The following is a 15,824-nucleotide window of genomic DNA, read 5'->3' on the forward strand; positions in this document are numbered from 1 at the left end:
TGCCCACCCCCTGGCTTCCGGTCGGTTCCATCTGGGGAGACACCCCAGGAGGGAGGGGGGCAGTGTCCCTGGGCCTGGGCGGGGGGGGCTGGCCATGCAGCTGCCACCTCCGGTCCTGTGACGGCTCCCCTCGCCCTGCCCCGGGCCATCGGCATGGTAAAAAAGTTTCTTCTTTCTTGTTCACCTTGCATCCTGTTCCATGGTGATTTGTCTATCTAGTCAAAGCTATGGTTTTTCCAGTAGTCATGTACGGATGTGAGAGTTAGACCATAAAGAAAGCTGAGCACCAAAGAATTGATGCTTTTGAACTGTGATGTTGGATAAGACTCTTGAGAGTCCCTTGGACTGCAGGGAGAGCCAACCAGTCCATCCTAAAGGAGATCAGTCCTGGGTGTTCATTGGAAGGACTAATGCTGAAGCTGAAACTCCAGTACTTTGGCCACCTGATGAGAAGAACTGACTCATTGGAAAAGACCCTGATACTGGGAAAGATTGCAGGTGGGAGGAGAAGGGGACGACAGAGAATGAGATGGTTGGATGGCATCACTGACTCAATGAATATGAGTTTGAGCAGGCTCCAGGAGTTGGTGATGGACAGGGAAGCCTGGCGTGCTGCAGTCCATGGGGTCGCAAAGAGTGCAACACGACTTTGTGACTGAACAGCAACAAAAATCCTAAAATTTTATTTGAAAAAAAAAAAGAATATACTATTAACTTAAAAAAGAACCCACTAATGATTTTAATCTTCTCAAGTTGCAAAGGGGTCACAGCCAAGGAACTGAATGGCTGGCAGGCAGCTGGGGCACAGAGGGTCCTAGAACCTTGCTGGCCAGCGTGGGACCTACACAACGTAGAGACCACACCCCAGGCAGCTAAGCATCCTCATGTTAAGGCTTCCCCTTCACCAGTCACTGAAGGAGCCTTTAAGACATCTCCTCTAGACGGACGCGCTGTGTGTTGACTTCCTTCAATAACAGAAGTCACCCTGGTGTCTGAGCTAGAACTTCAGTAACAAGAGGCAGTGTAGGAAAAAGCACCTTCTGCTTTTCAGGTGCCCGTGTGAACTCCCCAAACTCACCCTTCTTCATCCAGCTGTGTAACGGCTTACACTTTGTGTCTGGAGGCAAGCGCCCTCTTTTTTTTTTTTTTTAAGCGTCAGTCTTGCTCACTAGGAAAGAAAGGATGGCCATGCATTTCTGGGCAGTGTTGGGTTATCTTTGCTGAGCTCAAGCTGGAGACAGTGAGGGGGAGAGCACAGAAGGGATCCCAGTCACAGGTGCCCGCTGGACACCTCACGCCTGTCTGTTTCAGATCATCGACAAGAGTAAGAGGGACCCCTCGGAGGAGATCGAGATTCTCCTGCGGTACGGCCAGCACCCCAACATTATCACCCTCAAAGACGTAAGTGCCTGCCAGCACCCCCGCTGTCACCGAGCTGTGTGTCTGGGCCCCACCCCCGGACGCCCCCGAGGATGCAGGGCCGGCTTGCCGCCCGCTCACCCGCCCTTCCTGGTGCCCTGGAGCCTGAGGCCGCTGCTGCCCGGGCCCCTCGGGGTCACCCGGCAGCCGGAGGGCCCAGCCTGCTTGGCTGTTCATCACGTCCCATTGACGGCCCCCCACCCCTCCCCAATCCCGTAACGGAGCGTGCCGTGGGGGAGAGGAGAGAGACCCCGCGATGGTTCTAAGCCAGCTGTGCTGTCTCTCACTGTCGTGGAGAGCGTGCGGCCCGTGAAGTGGGGCTTCAGAGCTGAGTTTCAGGTTCACAGCCCCGGCCAGCTTCCCTCTGTCCCTGTCGAGTGATGCGGGGTTCGTGTCCCTGGAAGAAGGACAGGGACGGGGGTGCCCGGTGCACTGGAGCCAGACGGATGCTCCTGGCAGCGTCCAGCCCGGCTCTGGGGTCAGAACGGGGAACGCACTGGCCTCCTGTCCACCCCTGCCCTCCACCCAGAGTGACCCCAGGGTCATCAGCCCAGAACCTCAAGATACTAGGACATCCCCCCCCCTCGATCTCCCCAGGGCCCCATGAATGCCGGGCGTAAGAGGCCTTCCTGACGCTGGCTTAGTTCTGAGGACAGGCCTATGCGAACAAAGCTTAAAGGGAAGCCCAGCCCCCAGACCCCCGGCGGCACCCGCTGGCCTGCCCCCCGCCCCTCCCGGCCTGGCGCCCCGGTGCCCGCAACGTGCCGGCGGGCCCCCCTGAGCCAGGCATGCTCCCTCTCGCCCCCCAGGTCTACGATGACGGGAAGTTCGTGTACCTGGTGATGGAGCTGATGCGAGGTGGCGAGCTGCTGGACCGCATCCTGCGGCAGAGGTACTTCTCGGAGCGGGAGGCCAGCGCCGTGCTGTGCACCATCACCAAGACCATGGACTACCTCCACTCACAGGGGGTAAGGCACCCCCAGGGTGGACCTGCGGGCTTAGCGCTTGGGAACCAGGCGCCCCCGCCTCCCTCCCCACCCCCAGCCGCTCCTTGTGGGCCTGCGTGATTGCAGATGCACACAGCCTGCGTCCAGGAGCTCGGTCAGGAGATTTAAATTCACTGGGACCCGTTACAGCGAAAAAGTACTTCAGGCCTAATGGTGGAGTGCTTGTCACTGTCTCGCCCCCACCGCCTGGGAGGCTGGTGATGAAACGACCGCGAGAGCTGAGATCGCAGCCCTCACCGGGGTCCGGCGCCACTCTGAGCTCCTCGTCTGGTCGGTTCTAGGCTCCGGATCAAACCCATTTCACAGATGAGGAGACTGGAGCACAGAAGGGTTGAGGGTCTCGCCCAAAGCTGCATGCAGAGCCAGTTCCCTCCCAGCACCGTGCCTCCAGGCCGACCCTGCCCCCAGCCCCAGATTCCCCGCCTGGTCAGCAACCCCCAGGAGGCCTGCACTGTTCCTCAGCCAGCTGCACACGTGTGCCCTCTGAACAGGGCGCTCCTCCGGGCCCACGGGGCGATCGCTGGTTCCGGGATTAGTAAACCCTTCCCAGGACCGTCAGACGTCAGGGGTGGCCCTTCAGAGCGTGGTTCTGCAGGCTGGCCTCTGTTGCAGGAGGGGAGCTGGCACAGCGGTCTTTTGTCTCCTGGCCTTGCAGCCTCTGAAGCCCCGCCGGCCGCCTGCCGAGGCCTTTTTTCATCTGCCTCCCCCGTCCTCTGTCTGGGCGTGAGCAGGACAATGGAGACACGTGGGCCCCACGCGGGGCGCGGGCACGCCACGCGTTCTCACAATGGGCCTCTGTCCCCTTCAGAAGAAGCCGCTCTGTGCCCTGAATAGCTGAACAGCCTCTGTGCTTTGAGGTGCTGCTGGCTCTGTCCCGGCTGCTCCCTGGGCAAGATGCAGTCTCGGGTTTCTGTCCCCTGGCTGTGAGCATAGGACGGAGGCTCCTTGTCTGTACACCCACTGGGGTGCCCGGCACCTTCCCGCACTGGAACATAGCCGCACACGGCCGGCCTGTATCCTCAGAAATCCGTCCACATTCCCAAGCATCAGCGGCGTCCCCGAGTGATGGCCCCACGGGACCCCCCTGGCCCTGGACAACAGCCTACTTATTTATTCATCCAGACACTCGCCATCCTAGGGCTGGGGCATTGGGTTGGTCCTTGGTTTTGAGCATCAGAGAAAGAGAAGGGGGGAAGACTCGCAGAGTTCATAGCGTCCCAGCCAATGGCTTCCTGCCACCAGACCCGCCCAGAGCAAACGGCTCCAAATGAGCCCTTATCTCGTGAGGGTATCCCCCCTACTTCTCACCCCTGCTCCATCCCCCCCACCCATCCCCGCCTAGTTAGGCATGACTGCTCCTGCCTGCTTTCCAGGTTGTTCACCGGGACTTGAAGCCAAGCAATATTCTGTACATGGACGAGTCTGGAAACCCCGAATCCATCCGCATCTGTGACTTCGGGTTTGCCAAGCAGCTGCGGGCCGAGAACGGGTTGCTTATGACCCCCTGCTACACAGCCAACTTTGTGGCCCCGGAGGTGAGAGGACCGCTGGGCCAACAGGGGTCGGCCCTCTCCCGCTGCCGGAGCGGCCGCCTGTGTGGGGCGCTGGAGTGGGCAGGAGCGCCAGTGGGCAGGAAAGGGAAGCTTCGGTCTCTGTTGGGTCAGCCGCTGATCGTGCTGACACGGCTATTTTAACATTTTTATTTCCTATTTGTAAAACCTGCAATGTAGGATTGTCATTGTGCCATAGACGATTTTGACCAAATCTGCTTGCTTGTTAAGACTTGCAGTGAGAAGTGGGCATCTCAGGTGGCCCCAGGGGTAAAGAACCCATCTGCCCATGCAGGAGACACAGAAAACTTGGGTTCTATCGCTGAGTCAGGATGATCCCCTGGAGGAGGAAATGGAAACCCACTCCAGGATTCTCGCCTGGAGAATCCCATGGACGGAGGAGCCCAGCGGGCTACAGTCCATGGGGTCGCCAAGAGTTGGACAGGACTGAAGCAACTTAGCATGCACGCACGTTGGTCTCTCCTCACCTGGGAGGGGAGCCAGCGGGTCACCTGGGATCAGAAATCCACCCACAACTGCGCCGGGAGATCGTGCCTGTGTGTGCACAGACTTTCTGCTAGAATTCCTGCTCCAGACTGTCTTCCACGACAGGCTCACGTGGGAGCCGTGGGGTAGAACGTCATGGTTCTGCAGGGATTTGCGGATGAGAACCCGCGTGGATCCTGAGGGCCCTCCTCCGCGCTCGCCTCGGGGTCTCGGAGAACCAGGGCAGCGCATCTTATAAGCACATTTTCCCGTTTCCGCGCTGCCGGGGTCGTGCCCCATAGGTCCTGGAGTCCCTGATGCGTTTGTGAAGACAAATCCAGCTTCTTGCTTTTTAGGAAACAGCCGATCCAGGGGCGCTGGCGGGAGCAGGACTAGTGCAGAGCAGGCTGACGATGCTGGGAGTGAGGGGGTAGGGGGGAGCGTCAGGAATGAAAACAAGCCTCGGGTTCCGCGTGGATCCTTCTGGTTGCGGGTGAAGCTGCCCCGAGCGCTCCCAGTGGGCGCGGTGGCGGGTACCGCGCTTCCTAAGAGAGCCATGCTGACACCTAGTGGTCAGGCTGTGAACTGCCCGAGAGGCGGGGCGGGCAGGGTCCGCAAGCTAACCCGGGGCAGTGGTCCCCGAGGAGGATGTCTGCGTGCCTGCCGGGATACTGATGGACGCGAAGCCCGGGATGGGCCGTGGGGCCCGTATTAGACTGTCCAGATGATACCTGTGGCCCCTTTAAAAATAATCTGGTTCTATCTGATCAACATTGCTGCCTTATTTAATCGATGCTAATAATAATATTGATGGTTTTAGTGATTCTAGACTACCTTACACTGATCTATTAGTTTACCATTTACCAAGTACTTTATCAGTATTTTTTGTTTTTATCCTCATATGCCATATGGAATGGATGGGGTAGATACTATTAGCCACATTTCACAGATTCAAAACAAACAACAACAACAACAACAAAAACAGGCTCCATGCGTGGAAGGGACGTTGAAGATACTCAGCTGGTGGAGATGAGAAGAGCTTGAACACCGATCCCTGGGTGCATTCACGCACCTTGGTGACCTGCCTACGGTGCTGGAGACGCTGTGCCCCAAGTGCTGATGACCCGGCCCTTGTGTCTGAGGAAGCTGTACACAGCTCTCCTGATGCCACGCTCAGGATAAACCCAGTGACCTGAGTTTCCAGGAGCATCTGTGCTCTTTCTCTATTGTTATTCTCAACTGTGAGCGTAGCAGAGGGTTGCCCTCTAATGCAGTAAGTGATCCTGGGACACAGGAAAATTCTCCCATCCTAACTAGTCCTCAAAAAATCAAACACAGACTTACCCAGTGACCAAGCAATTCCACTTCTGGGTGTAAACCCAAAAGCAAGGGCAGGAATGGAAATCTGTCCGCTGTGTTGACCGCAGCCAGAAGGTGGAAACAACCCGTGTCCATCGATGGATGAATGGTTCAGTGGGATATCAGTCAGCCTTTAAAAAGAGGGAGGGCTTCCCAGGTGGCGCTATTGGTAAAGAATGTGCCTGCCAATGCAGGAGATACTAGAGACTCGGGTTCCATCCCTGGGTCGGGAAGATCCTCTAGAGAGGAAACTGGCAACCCACTCCAGGATTCTTGCCTGGAGAATCCCATAGATGGAGGAGCCTGGTGGACTACAGTCCATGGGGCTCAAAAGAGTCAGACACGACTGAGAGACTAAGCAAAAAGGACGGAAATCCTGTCCCACGTCACAGCATGGACGAACCTTGAGGACACTGTGTTAAAAGTGTGATAAAGAAAAACACAATGATATGATTCCTCTTACACAAGGGGCCTAGAGTCATCACATTCACAGAGACAGAAAGTAAAATGGTAGTTCCCAGGGGCTGGGGGGAGGGGAGTGGGGAGCTGTTTCTTGGGGACAGAGTTTCAGTTTTTCAAGATAAAATGAGTTCTGTGAAGGGAAGGTGGTGACAGCTGCCCAGCAACGTGAATGAATCTACCACCACTCAACCACACCTAAAAGTGGGGAAGGTGGGAATGTTGTGCTAAGTAGATTTTGTGAGCCAAATCAAAACCTGGACAGCGTTTTAAAAGCAGAGACATCACTTTGCCAACAAAGGTCCATCTAGTCAGAGCTCTGGTTTTTCCCAGTAGTCATGTACGGATACGAGAGTTGAACCGTAAAGAAGGCTGAGCATCAAAGAACTGATGCTTTCAAACTATAGTGCTGGAGAAGGCTCATGAGAGTCGCTTGGACTGCAAGGAGATCCAACCAGTCCATCCTAAAGGAAATCAATCCTGAATATTCACTTAGAAGGACTGATGCTGAGGCTGAAACTCCAGTACTTTGGCCACCTGATGCAAAGAACTGACTCGCTGGAAAAGACCCTGATGCTGGGAAAGATTGAGGACAGGCGGAGAAGGGGATGACAGAGGATGGGATAGTTGGATGGCATCACTGACTTGATGGACATGAGTTTGAGTAAACTCCGGGAGATGGTGAAAGACAGGGAAGCCTGGCATGCTGCAGTCCGTGGGGTTGCAAACAATCAGACATCACTAAGCATCTGAATGACAAACAACAGTCACTTCAGTCGTGTCTGACTCTTTTGACCCCGTGGACTGTAGCCCACCTGCCTCCTCTGCCCATGGGATTCTCCAAGCAAGAACACTGGAGGGGACTGCCATTTCCTCCTCCAGGGGGTCTTCCTGACCCAGGGATCAATCTGCATCTCTTGTGTCTCCTGCGTTGGCAGGCGGGTTCTTTACCACTAGCACCACCTGGGAAGCCCAAGTATATTTTACTACACTAAAAAAAATTCTGCCTTTTTCCCCCAAACCATGTGACTTCCAAGATCTCAGTTCCCCAACCAGGAATTGAACCCAGGCCACCATAGTGAAAGCCCGGGATCCTAACCACGAGACCACCAGTCCCCAAACTTCTTCCTTCAAAATTAAATGTTTCCTTTTCCTTCTGTCGTATATTCGTCAAGAGCCAGGGCTCCCTGTGTGTGCTGGTCTTGGGGCACTGCAGGGGAATTGGGGTTGGCTTTGCAGTAGTAAACAGTGGTCTCACTGAAGATGTCCCCCGCCCCCGCCCTATGCCCCAAATCCCACCTCCACCCCCCATCTCCGCCCCCCATACCCCACCCCCACCTCCACCGGCCTTAAGGTCCCATCACAGCTACACACTTTGAACTTGAACTCCTCTGCCCAGCGCTGATCCGAGTCCGCTCTCCCCGCAGGTCCTGAAGCGGCAGGGCTATGATGCGGCGTGTGACATCTGGAGCCTGGGGATCCTGCTCTACACCATGCTGGCGGGGTAACGCAGCCTGTGTGGGTGCCACTCGGGCCCCCGCCCAGGCCCAGAGCTCAGGCCCAGGGCCCCGGTGGATGGTCAGAGAGCGGGGCAGGAAGTTGAGGGCTGCCTGTCGTTCAAGGGTGTCTCTGGAATTAGGGAGCTGGCGCTGCAGGGCTCAGCTCACCCACAAAACCCCAAGCCTCAGACCACGAGCCCACTTGCCTCTGAACCACGCACCCTCTGGAAAGGTCACATCTTGGCTTAGAAATGTCTTCTTGAGCCAGGAAGTTGCAGTGTCCTGAAGCCGGCAGGCGGCCCTCAGGCTCCAGCTCACAGATTCACCCTCACTCGCTCTGCTCCCGGGTGAATCCTGACCTGAGCCCCTCACTGCCCTCACTGCTGAGTGAGAGGAGGACATGGTGTGACATTGAAAGCTCCTTCCAGCCAGGAAGGTCTGAACCCTAAGATCCCCTAGTGCCCAGCAGTTTGGACTTTATTAAATACTAGGGTGGCAGGGCAGGTGAGATGGCTAGGTCATCCAGTCCTCTATAGGGGGCAAACTGGAGAAGAGGGCCTCGCAGGAGCGACCGAGGATGACCTGCGTTTTGTGTGGCCGCAGGGAGTCGGTGACGGTGTCCAGTGGAGGGGGTCCCGGGTGCCCTCTGCCATCTCTTGCCGGCGCCCCACTTGGTGACCCATCTGGCGCTCGCTTTGCCGATCCGTAACTAGGAGCACACACCTGCCACTGAAGGGAGTGCTGTTAGAATCACACAGAAATCCTTCCCAAGGAAGGCTACACTGACCCGCCCTGGTTTATGTGAGCGGGGTGGCAGGAAACCTCTATCGCACATTAGTGACGGCGCAAGGACTATTCACATTCTATGTGTGTCTATGTACACCGCTGCTATAGTGTATTATGCTGCCCGTTTCCAGTTGAGCCTCAAAAGATTAATTTGTCAAAGAACCACTGTTGGCAATATATCAACCAGACTTATCATCTCAGACTTCAGGTCCCAGGCTCCCATGCACTATACCACACTGTCGCCATGGAAACCGTATCACTGGGGAAACCACTGTACCACTCTGTCACTGGGGAAGCCAGAAAGTTCTGAAGGGCTTATCTTTGGGTCCACAGAACTTTCTTCATTTGCCCTATCGACCTTTAGCACTGGGCAAGTAAAAAAAAGAGACACAGCAGGAAGAAATAAATTACGCTTTGCCATGAATCTTGGATTTGGAGCATGATGGGAAAGAAAAAAAATGATTGTTTTTACAACAAAGAGGCACAGTGAGCTTTATCTTAGATTATAAAATGGAGGCTCATCACCACAAATCTCTCATCACACAGATTCACCCCTTTTGCGAACGGGCCGGATGATACCCCCGATGACATCTTGGCAAGGATCGGCAGCGGAAAGTATGCCCTTTCCGGGGGAAACTGGGACTCCATCTCTGACGCCGCCAAGGTGAGCTCTCTGCCCGGAGCCCTCATGGCTCCGGGGCCGAGATGCTGCGGGAACATCTCTGAGGAAGCTAGAGGATACTTTCCATGCAAATAACGTAGATATTTTATACTCAGAGATTTTGTACACCTTTCAGATAAAAGAAAAATTATTTTCACAAAAATATTTCATAGCCCTTTCACATTTTCCGTAGTCTTGTATATTAGAGTTCTTCAGGGACACAGAACAGGATAGGTATGTACCGAGAGACTGAGACAGAGGGAGGGGGGGCTGTTTCTATGGAGTCGTGGAGGCTGGTAATGGTTAAGTCCAATATCTGCAGGGCAGGCCGGAAGCTTGGAGACTCGGGGAGGTGTAGACGTTGCCTCTCTCGTCCAAAGCCGTCTTCTGGCAGAATCTCCTCTTGCTTGGGGACGTCAGTCTTTTTTCACTTAAGACCTTCAACTGGTTGGATGAGGCCCGCCCACATTATGGAGAGGTCGATGGATTTAAATGTTAATGTCACCTTCACAGAGATATCTAGGCCAGTGGGCTTGGTTTTTGTTAGGTTTTTGCCTTGCCACCTGGCTTGTGGGATCTTGGTTCTCCATCCAGGGATTGAACTGGGGCCCTCAGCAGTGAAAACGCAGAGTCCTAACTACGGGGCCATCAGGGAAGTCCCTGCTGTGAGGGGTTTTTTTATTTATTTGGCTGTGTTGTCTCAGTTGCGGCACTCAGGATGTTTTGTCACGGTGCACGGACTCTCCAGCTGCAATGTGCGGGCTCCAGAGCAATGGGCTTCCATAGTCACATCTCGAGGGCTTACTTTCTCTGCAGCAGGTGGGGTCTTAGTTCCCTGACTAGGGATCGAACCTGTGACCCCTGCATTGCAAGGAGGATTCTTAACCACCGGACCGCCAGGGAAGCCCCTGTGAGGTCTTGAGCAAGTCAGTAAAGTCCCCTCAACTTTCCATTTTTACACCTGAAAATGGGAAGAACAATCCTTCTAGGAGATATTTGTCTCAACAAGTTACCAAGACTAGTGTCAGCAAATGTAAAAAGGCTTTGGGTTTCTCATAGGAGTTGCTTGAGGGTGTATGGCATTCGTGTTGTGGTTGATGACCACAAATTAGGTTGAGTGATGCAACTTCACACTACGCAGAGACTTTGACTTCATTTCATTTTGGAATGTGGTGGGGACACGAAGGGCAGGAGAGCAGGCTGGTGGAAACCCATGGATTCTCCCAGGGTGGACACATGGGAGCACATGGTGAACAGGTGGACACGTCGCATCTTCCCCTGCCACAGAGGGGCGTCACAGTCAGGCCCTCCCCCAAGGACGGTCCTGATGACTCACAGGCGTAGGTGCATCAAGTATGTGAAGACAGTCTCAGGAATTCCATGCAGACGCAAATCACAGTTGGAACCATACTTGTGTGTACACACATTTGCCGGTATTACAACATTTAGTATAAAGATGAGCTCAGTCTTTAAACCCATTTTAGGAGTTTTTGTTGTTATTACGTTATAATCAAAGAAGAAAATCACCTCTATGGAACATGAAATCTTTGAACACATATAATGGCAACCAGACCATTAATTCCATAGTTGGCAATTATTTGCAGCAAATGCTGTACCAAATATGTGTGGCGTTGAGGACAGTAATATTTTATTACATGTCATAAAATGTAACCGGGGACACTGTGATTGGTTTGTACCTGTGTGACAGTCCTTATTTCAGCTCGTCCCTTGGGAAGATTATAATTTTGACTCAGTATTGCAGTAACTTACATGCACTATTGAACATCTCCACATTTTATTTCTCTTTAGATGTGAAACCTTTCCTACAGTAGACACCCGGAGTGGGGATTCCCTAGTGGTTAGGGCTCCATGCTCTCACAACCAAGAGCTTAGGTTCTGTCCCTGATCAGGAAACTAAAATCCCACAAGCCACTGGGCACAGCCAAATAAATTAAAAATAAATAAATCTTGGGGGGAACCACCACGTTGATGATGGTTAAACCTTTTTTTCCTAAAATTCACCTTCTTATAAACCTGAAAGCAAACGTTTGACCACAAATGCACAGAGCCACTCCCAGGACAGTGGTGAGGTTTTGCCGTGACAGGGAGGAGGGGACGGCTCTGAGCACGGGCAGCCCTCATTCCTGCGCCCGCCCCCGCCCCGCTCACCCTCCCCCGCAGGACGTCGTGTCCAAGATGCTCCACGTGGACCCTCAGCAGCGCCTGACGGCAGTTCAGGTCCTCAAACACCCCTGGATCGTCAACAGGGAGCACCTGTCCCCAAACCAGCTCAGCAGACAGGACGTCCACCTGGTGAAGGTACCGCCGCGGTCCCCGCGGTGGGAGGGGGACTTCCTGCCCGTCAATCCCCGGGGGTTGTGGGTGCGGGAAGGGAACCAGGAACCGGCACCGACAGGCGTCCCCCACACCTGCGGTCACATACCAACTCTGGCGAAGGCGCACTTTCTGAACAGCTTCATCACATGTGTGTCTGTGCAAGACAGAGAGGAGAGACAGGCGGAGGGCCCTGTACCAGGCCGGGCGCCAGGCCTCCGCTCTGGACGCGCCTCTGTGAACACCAGCGGGCACACAGCTGAGGCTCCACCAGCCAGATGGCTGTCACTGCCCAGCTCTGTCACAGCACAGAAACAGCCCGGATGGCACCTGAGTGGTCGCTGAGTTCCAGAAAGAGCTTATTTACACCAGGCAGAGGCCGGCTTGGGCCCTGGGCGGGGTTTGCTGACCCCTGCCCCTCCCCGCCGCTCTGCAGCGAGCCTTTCCCGGTAGCTCACCCGCCACCACACCCCTGCTGGCGTGGCCTCTTAGCTTAGGGCATCTTGAGGTCTTGGGGGCCGTGCAGGAAGCCCTGGAAGATGGGTGAGCCCAGAGCAGCCGCGCCCGCGGAGCTCAGGGTGGACGGCCGAGGGGTCTTGCTCGGGGGTCTGGAGGCCTCGCCCCCACGGAGACACCGCTCTTTTCATCCTTGTCTTACGGTGGGCCCGCACTGCCTGGCTCTTCTGACCTGGTGGGGCGGCCATCATTTTCGGGCCACTGCGGCTGTGTGTCATTGAACCTACATATGGCCAGGCAGTGGCTTCCGGTCACCCCGCTGGTGACGCCCCGGCCCCTGTGGTGCAGCCGGGACAGACGGCCGGCGTCCAGAGGGCCAGGGGGTCCACATGGTAGGGACAGGGGGTTCCACCCTCGGGCTGTATGCCGAAAGGGCTGAGCCCGGGTGCTCCTGGTCGCCCACAGAGGCTGACCCCGTCTTATCAGCGCTGCTGTTGTGATGACACGGGGCAGTACGGCCCAGTCCTGCTCCTCGGCGGCCTGGCCCATCACGGCCTGGCCAGAGAGCCCCGTGCCCCGTCAAGACATGTGAGGCCCGCACCCGTCTGGGGCGAGCCCTGCATCCCAGTGGCACCCTCCTCCGGGAGGGGTGTGCAGGGACGGGGGCTCCTGCGAGGAGCCGCCCAGTCCGACCTTCCCAGGGCGGTTAGAGCTGCTCCAGGAGCGGCTCCGGCCCCCGAGTGAGTCCCAGACCCTCAAAACGGGCCGAGCTGGGGGCCGACGGGCTCGGCTATTCCCAGGAGGGTGCCCCGGGGACCCAGCAGGATGGGCGTTGGGAGGCCTCACCCTGGGGCTCCGTGGCCCAAGGCGTCCGTTAAGTTCTCTGGACGGTGGGTCTGCGTCACTGCGTCACTGCGCAGGCTGACGGGTCTGCGTCTTGCGTCATTGCGCAGGCGGTGGGTCTGCGTCACTGCGCAGCTCACGGTGGGCGGGCGGATGCGGCGGTCAGAGCAACATCCCCATGTCTGAGTGCTCCCTCCCGGGTCCACCGGCCGCCCAGGCTCAGCGAGTCCGCCTCCCCCTCGGTTTGCAGGGAGCCATGGCCGCCACCTACTTCGCTCTCAACAGAGCCCCTCAGGCCCCGCGGCTGGAGCCCGTGCTGTCGTCCAACCTGGCCCAGCGCCGGGGCATGAAGAGACTCACGTCCACGCGGCTGTAGCCGAGCCCCGCGCCTTCTCTGCAGCCGGGAGAGGATCCAACGGTGACCCCCGGACGCGGCCGGGCCAATCTGCCCCCTCCGTCCCCACCAACCAAACGGAGCCCTTCCTGCACCCCTGACCGTGCGGAGCACCCGGGGGCTCCTCCGGGCCCGTGGGCCTTGCACATGGCTTGTGTTTCTTTGGAGAGATGCCTCCTCCAGCTGCAAAGTCAGCAACCCGGTCCCACCTCCGGCACGCAGCCTGGATGTCACGGAGAGGAGGGGGCGGTTACGGCAGCGCCCCCGGGGGCCCGGCCCCTGCGCCCACGGCTGAATGACCGGCGGGCGGACGCCTGGTCCCTCCGAATGATCCAAAGAGCCCTTGTCTCCTCCGCCCCCGCCCCCCCTGCTTGGACCGAGACCCCGCCTTCTCTCCTGTTGCAGAGCTGGCGGGGGGGCGAGGCCACCCCAGAACCAGTGGCCGCTTCTCACAAGCATCACTGGTGTCCCCTCGCCCGAGAAGGAGCCAGCCGAAGCCTGTGCCACCCTGACGAGGACCAGGGGCTGGTGGAGGGCTGCTCCACTCCCGTCCAGAACTTCCGAGAGGTCCCGGGCTCCCCCCGAGTGCTGGCTGTCCCTTTCCTGGTCCTTGGAAGCACGGCGGTGGCCGGGGGAAACCCGAGCTCAGCTGCTTCCATCCGCCCTTTCTCTGTTCCCCTGGAGACCTCTGCCGCGCCCCGCCCCCCCCGCAACCCCGCCCGGGGCCAGAGGCGAGCAGCAGGATGCTTGCAGAGGGCAGGGTGCCCTTTGTGGAAGCTGTGCTTTTGTGCTGTGTGTTGTGTTTCTGTCGCACAGGGCTGTCCTCAGCTGAAGTGTCAGGGATGTTTAATGTCTCTAATGGGCGTATGCACACGGGAGTGAGCATCGTCTGGCAGCCCTGGGCCCCCCTGCACTCAGGCAGGGAGGGCGCGCATGTTGTTCTCAGCCAGGTTTTCACCAAGAAGACAGGATTTAAAAGTCCCTCCATCTTCCACTCACTCTGGTACCCAACCCCAAGTCAAGGAATGCCGCACTCTAAAACTATAGCTCCCTAGCTCGGTCTAATGGTCTTCAGACCTTAAAATATAAGCATATTGCTGAAGCTTTAATTATTCCACGAGGCTTTTTTCCCCCCTCAGAACCACACTGAATGAAAAGTTGGGACCAGATCCATGTACCTGTTTTCCCACGAAACCCTTTGAGGCATATCTCATATTTCTCAATAGAAAGTGCTTTTTCCCCAAGGCTCAAGAAACTTCTGCCCGCAAGGGTTTCGTTCTACGTCAACACGGTTTCACCTGTTATTGGACACTTAGGCAAACCCGAGTGGCCCCAGGTCACAGGTTTTGCCCTCCCAGAAATCGACCATGATCATTTGTATCTTGTTTGCTGCGCAGAGAACGTCTGGTCCACCGGCCCCTGGGCCTTTGTCCTGGGCTTGTGGGCAGGTTCGTTCATTTGCTCGGAGTCGGAGCCTCGCAATGGAGGGAGAGAGAAGGCGGAGGACGTGCAGCGCTGGGAGGGGGTCGGCGTGTCCTCTGAGTGGCCCGCGGGCTCGGCTCGCCCTGGTGCAGCCCTCCACTCTGATCTCTCTGACCGCCCCCCCCCCCAGCTCTACTGAACGGCCCGACGTGACTGTCCTTGCAGCGCCCCACTCCCTCACCCTCCTCCGAAACGAGGCTTTCCACAGAAAGTCCCCCGGAGAAGTCAAGAGCCCATTTTCAACTGAACTTGCAGCAGTCTTGAGTGAAGCGGCCCGCAGCTGGGCCTTCTGACCAGCGGGCGGGTGTGAGTGCAGGCGCGTTCGCTGAGCCTCCACCGCCCACGTGCGGCTTCGCGGGGTGTGTGCGCCTGGAGTGGCCGCCAGCAGGCTCACCGGCCGCCCTGCCCCCTCACAGAGCCAGACACCCCCAGTTCATAGAAACCGCAGGTGCCCAGCCCTGGATCGCAGGCCTCCCGCCCAGCCGGACCCTCTGGGGTCCCCACTCTAGTCTCATCCACCCTGCCCCCCCACTTTAAGAGAAACACCTGACTCGCCCCCCGCCCCAGAGTGAAAGCTTTGCTCCCCCGTGTCAGAGCAGCAGAGAGTGGGCTTTCCCGTGTTCCCCAGGTCGGGTGGTCAGCGATCCCAGACCCCCGTCGCTGTTAGGAAGGCGGTGGGCCTGTGAGCACTCCTAGCACTGATGGAGCCAGTGTGTTCACTGGGGTGTCGCCCCCGCCCCCCCACTCTGGCGGGGTCCCCTCGCCTCCCCAGCCCCGGCCCCGCAGGAGGATCTGATTTGCACTCTGCTCACGTGGGCTGGCTCCCCGCGCCTCTCCGAGGGCCGTGGGGTTCTAGCTTGGAAGGGGCGCTGAGCTGCTGAGGCCTCAGGCCACCAGGGAGGGGACCTGCCCCCGCTCCACCCCGACGCCCAGCACTTTGCACCCCAGCCCGCGTCCATGTTTACAGGGGACTCTCGTGCTCACGCTTTATATTCTATGTTGGAGATGGGCGGCCACCCTATGGTATTTATTACGCTTTCCAGACTTTCTGAATAGGTTTTTTAATAAACACGGGTTTTATGAAGTGTA

The 15,824-nt window shown here is 57.1% G+C and overlaps 1 protein-coding gene across 6 annotated transcripts in view; it reads left to right on the forward strand.

The window, feature by feature from the left end:
- RPS6KA2 (ribosomal protein S6 kinase A2) overlaps positions 1 to 15,824 on the forward strand; it is a 332,908-nt gene extending 317,084 nt beyond the window's left edge. For all 6 annotated transcript variants that reach the window (XM_020885936.2, XM_070461614.1, XM_070461615.1 and 3 more), the window contains 7 exons: positions 1,312 to 1,401; positions 2,229 to 2,387; positions 3,800 to 3,961; positions 7,708 to 7,784; positions 9,112 to 9,229; positions 11,408 to 11,545; positions 13,110 to 15,824. In XM_020885936.2, coding sequence (XP_020741595.1) covers positions 1,312 to 1,401; positions 2,229 to 2,387; positions 3,800 to 3,961; positions 7,708 to 7,784; positions 9,112 to 9,229; positions 11,408 to 11,545; positions 13,110 to 13,235 — 870 coding nt within the window. In that variant the 3' untranslated portion in view covers positions 13,236 to 15,824. The remainder of the gene's footprint in view (positions 1 to 1,311; positions 1,402 to 2,228; positions 2,388 to 3,799; positions 3,962 to 7,707; positions 7,785 to 9,111; positions 9,230 to 11,407; positions 11,546 to 13,109) is intronic.

The sequence above is a fragment of the Odocoileus virginianus genome, chromosome 34 (assembly GCF_023699985.2).
Source record: "Odocoileus virginianus isolate 20LAN1187 ecotype Illinois chromosome 34, Ovbor_1.2, whole genome shotgun sequence".
Classification (NCBI taxonomy): Eukaryota; Metazoa; Chordata; class Mammalia; order Artiodactyla; family Cervidae; genus Odocoileus; species Odocoileus virginianus.